At 37.9% G+C, this 10239-nt stretch overlaps 1 protein-coding gene across 2 annotated transcripts in view; it reads left to right on the forward strand.

The window, feature by feature from the left end:
* A1CF (APOBEC1 complementation factor) overlaps positions 1-9929 on the forward strand; it is an 83221-nt gene extending 73292 nt beyond the window's left edge. The window contains exons 8-12 of one of the 2 annotated variants that reach the window (XM_012659761.1): positions 395-668; positions 2643-2848; positions 5578-5714; positions 6457-6611; positions 9620-9929. In XM_012659761.1, the coding sequence (XP_012515215.1) occupies positions 395-668; positions 2643-2848; positions 5578-5714; positions 6457-6611; positions 9620-9771 (924 nt within the window). In that variant the 3' untranslated portion in view covers positions 9772-9929. The remainder of the gene's footprint in view (positions 1-394; positions 669-2642; positions 2849-5577; positions 5715-6456; positions 6612-9619) is intronic. The other variant, XM_012659763.1, reaches the window with a different exon arrangement.
* Positions 9930-10239: the final 310 nt, after the last annotated feature.

The raw sequence follows: 10239 nt of genomic DNA on the forward strand, positions 1-10239 counted from the left end.
CTATTTGGGTGTCTCAACTTCCTCAAGTCAGGACTGAAGATAATATAAACATGTAATTTAAAACATATATATCATAAAAAATGTTACATAACTTTCTGTCTCAGTGACTATATCCAGATTATAAATTTAGAACCAGTATGTCAATGGACAGTGGCCTTATGTCACTGTCAAACCTTTTGGCATCTTATGCAATTTACCAACAAAACCACTCAGAGAAAATTCAACTGACATACAAACACAAATCTACAAAGACATAAGATACAAATAATCGAAACAGTCAGGAAATATGCAGCAAACAGTGTAACACTTAGAAGGAGACGTGTTATTAGGTCTCAGCCACACTTGGTTGTCTTCGTATTGTCTCATGTGGCTTCTTCCTTGTTCTTTATGACAGGTGCTGGATGGGTCTCCCATTGAAGTGACTCTAGCCAAACCAGTGGACAAGGACAGTTATGTTAGGTATACCAGAGGCACAGGTGGAAGGGGCACCACATTGCAAGGAGAGTACACCTACTCTTTGGGCCATGTTTATGATCCCACCACAACCTACCTTGGAGCTCCTGTCTTCTATGCCCCCCAGGCCTATACAGCAATTCCCAGTCTTCATTTTCCAGCTACCAAAGGACACCTCAGCAACAGGGCCGTTATCAGAGCCCCTTCCGTTAGAGGTAACATCAGTCAGCTCTTGCCTTAGAGTAACCCCAAGATTTCAAATGATTTGGATTGCAATAGCCTTAGACAAATTGGATGGGTCCACTGGGAGAAAAGGACTGGAAATTTGTTTGTTAAAAATCAAATATTATATCAATATTTTTCCTTTCATAGGAATATTTTTTCACATTACAACTGGTTATTGAAAAAACTTGGTCAGAACATAGTGCAAATGAGCCTAGTGTACAAATTTTATCTTTGCATGGGCCCACAAAATTTGCACAAACTAAAATCTAGTTCCATAATTGTTAGCTTCTTCTGTATCATTAGGCAACCAGCTTATAGTAATCTGTTGACTCATTACAACACTTTCAGGGGAAAGTAGTATAGGCCAATGGAAATCAATTACCTCAAACAGCAAAAGCATTTCAAGGTACATGTGTATATGATGGTGATTCAGTGGCATCACCTTTATATATAAATCACAAGTTATCATAAATATAGTTTAACGCTCTCATCTGACCTGCCCACATATATTAGATGTTCTTATCTGACATGTTAGACCTTTGGAAAAGTCAAACTATTAAGAAAATCAACTTTTTTTCTTTGGTATATGGGGAACTGAATAAACTCCAAATAGGAAAAAAAAAAAATTCAATCTGACTGCCAGACAGTAAATATTTCACATTTGAATCCTTTAAGAATTTTAAATGTTTAAGCAGTTTTCCAATCTCAGTTAGTTCAAGCAATCTAGAAGATAAAGAAAGCATTTTTTATTTCCAAGAAACTATTAATAGTTTGTCTCTGTCTTTTGAGCTCCTTCAGACTGATTGTTCTAGTATGTGGCTAATGCCTACAGAACTCCAGTTGTATCTTCCAGATCTGATAGCCATCTGGGCAATTCAAAAACAAACACTGTATTTAAATTTATTCTTGGGTTTGACTTAGAAGCAAAGGGCACATCCAGATTACTGTGGAAACAATTATTTTAACTGTGTTTTGCTATTTTTCAGAAGAACAGAATTGACCATCCTAGGAGCTCTAGTCTTCGACAGCCTTAAAAGTTCCATACTCATAATACAATCACTCTCCCAGAAATTGCAATGCAATAGAAATCATCAGGATTTCCTTTAGGATAACCTGTCTATATAATGACAAATTATGTCATTGAAACATTATGCATTTATAATGTAAAATCATTTCGTTAATCAACCCATACATTAAATATAAGTTGTCAACCAGTTGTGATGTGGAAAACAAAAACAAACTCCACTCTAATGGAAAAAATGCCTATCTTAAAACAAGAAAGGAATCAATGAATAATATTCATGGATGAAGGGTAATCGATTTAATTTTTTATCTCTTTATGCCACCAATAGGAAATCAAAGTAGCAACATGGCACAACAATAATCAAAAGGAATCTATGCATGAAACGCAATGGAAATTTAAGCCTCACATTGACAGAACATATGAGAGAGGATGGTGAACTTAAAAACATGCTTTTCTAAATGTTGGTTTTCCAATAAATCATTGGAGGTGGGATCACTGGGGAAGCTAGGATTCATTTCTCATTTACTGATCAGTCACAGTCCCTATGCAAGACTGATTTCAACACAAGGAGTCATATTATGTTGGAATGTTTTAATAAACACATTCCTAGCCTCTATTAGTCTACAGAAAATGTCAATGAAAGGTTAACTGAAGACAGATATCGCAAAACTTCTCTCTGTGCCAAAATTTTTAAATTGCTCATGTACTTATCCATAGCTTTGATGGTATCGTTTTCTCCCACAGGTAGTTTAAAAGAGACAGAGAGAGAGAAATGTTGAACCTAATCTTATGCTGAGCTTCATTACGTTAGAATCCTAGAATTTCCGACCCATCTTCAGGGCAGTAATCAGTGTGACGTGGGCTAACTTTTCCATTACAGTAAGATTCAGGGTGATTTTCTGGTGGTTTGATTCAGCTTAATGCCTTCTTACATTCCTAGAAATTTACATGAATGTACCTGTAGGGGCTGCGGGAGTGAGAGGACTGGGCGGCCGTGGCTATTTGGCATACACAGGCCTGGGTCGTGGATACTCGGTCAAAGGAGAGAAGAGAGAAGACAAGCTCTATGACATCTTACCTGGGATGGAGCTCACCCCAATGAATCCTGTCACTCTAAAACCCCAAGGAATTAAACTTGCACCCCAGGTAGGTAATATTACTCTAGATATAGTTTTCTAAGTTGAGCCAATGACCGTCACTTACCTTTCATCAAATGATTTGATTTGATCCTTAACTTGAGCTAGTGTGTGTGTGTTCGTGTGTGCGTGTGTGTGTGTGTGTTAATAGATAAAGTAGCCAATCAACATGATGTACTTTGAGGGAATGCTGAGCCTTCAGTGCCATTATTGCATTATAGGACCTTTCCTTTTTTTAATCATAAAGTTTAAAACCTTAAATAATCTTCCACGGAAATGCAAATAGCCTAAGATCTATTGAAAATTATCAACCAATACTTTAAATGGAAATCAAATGAGGCAAAGACCCCATCTCAGAATAAGATGTTTGTGAGCCTATCATGCGTGAGCCAGGTTGATTGGCAAATGAAGACTATTCATGACAGGGAACCCTGACCAATCTATTTAGGACATCTTTTCTTGGAAACGCTGTGTCTAAGAGAAAGCCCCACCATGATATCTAAGTCAATCTTTAACTAGGAAATGTCATCAGTCATATCAAATTGTCTTCTACAATGGTTATATTTGGGAAGTGGCATTATGGTGAATTTTATTGCTTTCATTTAACAGTTCTAAATTTCCATGTTTCTGCATGAGGCTGTGGTTTTTATTATTGGGAAATTAAAAGTTATAAAACTTGTTCCAGTATGGAAACTGAATACCAAGGTTAAAAATAAAACAAAACAGGATCCTTGTTAAGCCTTAGACTTTTTCCCTGTGGGTGTGCAGTATATGCTGATCTTTCTGAAATACAATTTGGCAGAATAACCAGAGTTATAGTGTCCTGAAGGAAACTTCCCTACTCCCATGACAAATGTATAAGCCTCACATTTTTGGAAGTAGCCCTTATGATTGCAATCAAGAAAAACACATGGTTTTCTGAAAGCTCATCTTGGGTATTTTGTTGTTACTGTTGCTGTTGGGATTAATGGTTTTCCCTTACACACAAATTCATTCATCTGAGGTTTCTGCTCACCCTGCCCAGGCAATTAAAAAGAAGAGAATGCCTACCAGAGAGCTAAACAACGATCACGTGTTTGTTCAAAAAGCATTTATTGGGCTTCTCTTATGGACCATGTGTTGTGCTACATGCTGGAGATGTAAAAGTGAACGTAACAAAATCCTTACCATCAAAAATTAATGGCAATCAGTGGGGGATCTGACACATAAACAGACCATTATAATGAGATCTGATAAGTGATGTGACGGAGCTTGCTCAGAAAATACAAAAGCTAATCATCCAATCTCTCTCGGGTTAAAACCCAAAATAAAGAACCTAATTAAAGTGCTAGAATACCTAGAAATTTTTAAGAAAATAAAAAATACAATAATCACAAATTCTGTCTAATAGTTCTGAAAGCTGCTATAGCATAAGAAGAGGTCTCTTCTTTTTATATTAAACTCAGGTGAGAAATTAACTGGACATTCTTTCTATTACTATGTGAGTAATGATCTCTATCAGTGAAAGCTGTTTCATTTGTCTGTGAATTTTTACAACTATGGCCTAGAAATTGAAAGCCATGCCACCCCCAACCGACATAGGTGGAGCCTAAACAACCCCATAGCAGAGCTGCAAACTTCCAACCAGAACGGCAGAGGCACAGGGGCTGCCCCACGAAGTCAGCAGTTAGAGCAGCTGCTCTTTTAGCGCGTGCTTGCTCACCTGACATAGACAGGCAGGCACAGTATCTGCCAGCAAAAGCTACTTTATTATTGCCCAGAGACTGTAGAGAGTGCTTTGCAGACAATAAGAGATGCTAAAAGAGTATTAAAAAGAAAAAGTTAATAGAGAAAATAGGAGCAATCTACAAATTAATAAACTGGAAAATGTCATGGTATTGCAGTTAGATTAATACTAGAACAAATGAGATAAGAAACTCCAGGGATGCATCTCGAGGTATTGTTCAGTCTCACAGTTATTTTCTCAGCCTTATGTCCTGTTTTGCACAGTACACTCAATCTGTTGACTAAAGGAAGCATCAGTACTTCTGGGCCACCAAAAATGGCCATGGGATGAAGAACATCTGAGTCTTTAGAAAAGATTTAGTTTGTAGTAATTACAGAAGGAGAAAAAAAAAAAAAACATGTAGGAGAATGCTACAAAACAGATTGTCATAAAAGTAGCCCAAAGTGGTGTCTTACCAAACAAATTTTTAAAAAAGTTGCAACTGTCAACACCCATCTATGAATGCTCATCAATAAATACTAACCCGTTAAACATTTTAACTCTATTATTATGAAAATGTGAGGTTCAAACTCTAAAACAAATGACATGAAATAAGAATATGTTCTTAGATTATCCTCTCTCAACCATTATAAACAGTGATATTGGGAGTAATAATGAGTAAATCTAGCCAAACCGTGTTGGAGCATTAGCATCAACTTTTAAAAAATAGAATAAATATACCAACCAAATCACAAAATTAAGCCCTTGGTAAAAAGTTACAGCTAATGGACTAAACTAAAAACATGTTAGAGTAAATGATGTGAAAATGATTTTTATGAAGTATTCAACATAATATTTTAAATGGAGTTCAAATCGAGTTCATCTAAAATTTCATGAGTCATTAGACCATGTGGCATTTTATATCTTCTCATATTAGTGTAAACGCTGAAGATCAGAGTTTAAAAATCTGAAAACTGGAGAAATAATGCAAATGTGACACTTAAGGGGGAAATCGCTTTTTTTTACTCTTGTAGATATTAGAAGAAATTTGTCAGAAAAATAACTGGGGACAGCCAGTGTACCAGCTGCATTCTGCCATTGGACAAGACCAAAGACAACTATTCTTATACAAAATAACCATTCCTGCTCTGGCCAGCCAGAATCCTGCTATGTGCGTAACTTCTCCAAATTCCCAATAATTTTGATTTTAGAATAAGATATGCTTATCCACTAAGTGCACACAGTCACTATCTAAACAACATAAATATTCAAGTCTACTACCTACTCATTTGTCATTAAATGCAAACATGGAGATGTGTAGCTGGGATGTGCCAGCTGTGAGACGGGCATCTAAAAGCCCCAATAGAGACATATGGACAATGATGACCGTGTAGTATTATCAACCAATGGAAAACAGTTGGTAATGGAAAATATAGTAGATATAAAAATTGTAAGCCATACTTTTATCTGTGTTACTGATTTAGTTTGAACTGTATGAAATTGCCATTTTTATACATAACCACACCATGCCCTATCATTTACATTTTGGACCAAAGATATGACCACTCTGTTAGGGAATATCACCTTCTGAATTTTACCTCGAGCCTGCATTTCTATATATTTTAGAAACCATTGTGTTTCTAAACACGTGTACTTTAGAAAAGCCATGTAAAAAAAAAAGCCAAGTTACATGTATGCCACAAGAAGGTCATCAACCATGGATGTTCTAGGTCAATTCCCAAATATTCCTACATGCAGCCTAACTTGAGAAGCTTTAACAGCAAAGAGATGAAAAATACCCACACAAAATCCCATCATCCAGTCATCATACAAAGTTGACAGTGCCTTAGGTTTTCACCTGACTCAGTAGCGCAAGTTTGAAAATGCCTAGCCTGACTGACTGTGCTTTCCAGCCACCCTTTCACGCCTCCGAAGCTAAGTGCCTACGTGGATGAAGCAAAGACATACGCAGCCGAATTCACCCTGCAGACGCTGGGCATCCCCACCGATGGAGGGGACGCTGGGACTGCAGCTGTTGCTGCTGCTGCTACGGCTACGGCTTTCCCAGGTATGGAAAAATTGTGCCAGATATGGCACCCCCAGAGAGTGTTTGGGAAACCCTTCTTGGTACCATGGACTCATGGAAATGTTTGTGAAGCTTACCTACAATAAATCAGACTTGCACCATCTGGGGACCAAAAAGAGTTTGCCAGATGAGTGACCCATTAAAGCATAAGGCAAGAAAATGGAACTGGGCAGCAGAGTGGGTTCAGGTCTCAGCTCACCTTTAAGCCACTGCATGATCTTGAATGTGTCACTCACTCTGAATCTGGTTTGTTTGGGTTTGGTTTGGTTTGGTTTTTACTTTTAGTAAGAGAGTTTGGGACTACTACTAATAACAGGTGTTTATTTGAGCTCTTACTATGTGCTAGGCACTCACCTAAATGCTCAGCAAGTTTTGTATTATCTTACAAATGCTCATGACGTCAGTAAGAGTTAGGTTCCATCAGAACACCCAGTGTACTGATGAAGAACTCAAGTTCTGGAAAGATGAAGTAATTTGGCTAACATCGATTAGCTTTTAAGACAACCTTACTCTCCCTCCCAATTCTAACCTCCCATTTACTTCTATTATTTTGATTTGAAAGAGATGTGTAGATCACATTTTTCTTCAATTATTTTAAGTCAAAAATTGTATGATGGAGTGAGAAAGAGAAAAAGACAAACAGATCTTTTCAATATGTGAATAATCAGGACTCGATTTCTCTGTTCTGTAATTTTGGTCTGGGGCATATGGTGATTGCTTAAAGTAAAGCTTATCTGTGTGGATCAACAACGCCTTCAGGGGTCACATTTAAAAGACTTTCCCCCGTTTATTATGTACCCACAACAAATGCTAATAAAAATGGAGCCTTTAGAGATTAAAGGGGTCCAGGCAAGAAACTTCTTCAGGAAAAATTTTCTCAGCAGTTAGAGTGACCCCATATTTTTTTAGCAATAAAGGTTTATTTCTAGTGAAGAAATTTGTCATTCTGACTGTCATTGTGTCAGTATGTGCCCCATAAGCCCAAATTAGAGAGTTCTAACTGCACCTAGAAATATGACATTCCTATTAATTGATTAATTCATACATAGGTCATGTGTAGGTGTGAGAACATCTCTCCTCCTCACATCCACAACACCTGAGGCTCGCTCTTGATTTTCTTTTTTTTTATTTCCCAAAAATTTTGAATATATCCTCCATTCTGGCAAGTGAGGCTAAAATTAACCATGCTTCACATGAATGTGACCTCAATTCTAGCTTTGTTTCTCAGTAAGAACATGGATACTCTTTGTGGTGAGTCCCTGGGAGGTTACCAAGGCAACAGCTGACACTGCAGAGAGCAAAGGTCCTCCCTGGGCAGGGCAGGGCCATCGGCCCCTGTGCTTCCTTTCCACGTAACAGGGTGTTTGCATGTCCATCTACTCGGGACTTGTGCCAGGGCTTCTCAGTTCTTGGAGAATGTTCAGCCCCTGTCTTGTAGAAAGCTGCACCCCGAAGACACCTAACTCATGTACTATAAAAATAACGAGCCAATGTCAGGAGAATCTTAAAGTTTGCTTTCACATTGGAAAGGATTTACTTTTACCCAAGAATGTGTTTTATCTTATTCTCACTTCTATTTGCTCCTGTGAGAAAGTTAAAAATATTTAGGGCATGAGAGTTGAGAGTCGTCTGGGGAAGGCATAAGAATGTGGAGTTAAGCAAAGAATAATAAGCTCCAAGGGAAGAATCTGTTTGAAACACAAATACCCTTGCACTTAACAAATTAGCCAAATTTAAAAAGAAAATTCAAAGTCCCTAGAGGTAAAATATGTGCTTCAAACACATACACACACACAATTATACTACGTACTTACTTTAGAAATACTGTTTCCAAAATTATGAAAGTAATTGTTAACACATTTCTATATCCTTGGAAAACGTACCAGACTTCACTAGTGCGTTAATCAGCATTACTGACCAAAGTGAACGAGCCAAGGAGTGGGTTTAATTTTTTAAAAATAATACAACCAGCTTCCTGTCACCACTTCCTGAGAAGCACCAGGAAAAAAATCAATGTCTCTGGGGTTGGGCAGACGTCCACCACACACAAACAAATGGGCTTAAAAAAAAAAATTCAGGTCCCCATTTGTCACTTAAGTATACTTCTCCCTTTTTCTTGTTATCTTTTACAATTTTTGGATAAGCTCAGAAATACTCAGGTTTGGGTCTAAAACAACAGGAAAATACTGCTTTAGATAGTAGCTATTATGCTTTCTTCTTTCAAAAGTGAATGTTCATCATCTAGACACAATACTAATGTGAAAGCACATCGATAATTTCGTTATCACTCAAATCCTTTGGTTCTCTGAGAATGAGAACCAGCATTAAAGCCTCTGAATATACCAAAGACAGGCTTGATGTGGGGATATGAAGGTGCTTTTGACATTCACAGTTAGATCTAAATATGGACAAGAGTGGCATTTGCTTTTAAGATATTAGGTAGAAGCACACTTAAACTTCACAGCATTTCTTCTACTGGTCTACCCAGTCTCTTCACATCCTTCTTGGGTAAAGGCAATGGTTTTTAATATTTCATTTAGGCAGGCGTGGGGTTGCAGCAGAACCAGACCTACAGAACCCCGCCCCCCCACCACCATACACATACACTGTGTCCTGCCAGCGCTCAACCACCTTTCCTCATTTATAAATTCTGAGACCCTCTGAAAATGTTCTAAATTGCAAGATTTAATCATTTCAGTTCTGTTTCTGTTTCTTCGACCCTATCCCCAACATTTCTAATTCTCTAAGTGTGGAATGATTCTGACACAGGTGGTTGAATTCACTTTCAGGAACATTGTTTTCTGACTTTTCAAATGCCATTTTAAATCAGTCCACATATTATGTCCCCTGAGAACACCTTTTAAACATACATATTAACTTTTAGTTTTAAGCAACATCTTAAATGTTCATATTCCTGAAAGAGGACAATAAGTCAGAAAGGGAACAAATCTTAATCCCTCTCATGACATTTTCTCTGCCTCCTCCTCTAGGATATGCTGTCCCTAGTGCAACTGCACCTGTGTCTGCAGCCCAGCTCAAGCAAGCGGTAACCCTTGGACAAGACTTAACAGCATACACAGCCTATGAGGTCTACCCTACTTTTGCAGTGACTGCCCGAGGGGATGGATATGGAACCTTCTGAAGATATCTTTTTCTAAATTTAAGAATAAGACACACAAAACTCTATAAAGAAGAAATAAACTTCTAACTCAGTCCCCTAATGATCATAAGTAATATCTTTCCTAAAACAATGCCTTTCCTAAGACTGTATAGCTTACACTAATTGTAGAATTAGGAAGTGAGAATGTTATTCCAAAATGAAATCAAATGTTAAGGAGCCTTTTGTTTAACAGAAAGCTGGAGAGCCATTGCCCCCAGAAGTTGTTCTTCCAATGTTCCTGAGTGTCCTGGGAGCATGTTTACAAACCCTGACAGAGTAGAGAGACATCTTTTAGCCAGCAGGGGTTGGGGCTGAACAGACCTAAGCAGTCAGTAACAATAAAGGAAAGCCAGGTAAACACCAGTCTTAACCCCTGGCTCACAGCTGCTTCTGTGATACACAAACACAGAGGCAAAAGGAAGGTAGGAGGATGCTTTGCAAAATGCATTC

This window comes from Propithecus coquereli, unplaced genomic scaffold (assembly GCF_000956105.1).
Source record: "Propithecus coquereli isolate 6110/MARCELLA unplaced genomic scaffold, Pcoq_1.0 Scaffold63, whole genome shotgun sequence".
NCBI classification, from domain to species: domain Eukaryota; kingdom Metazoa; phylum Chordata; class Mammalia; order Primates; family Indriidae; genus Propithecus; species Propithecus coquereli.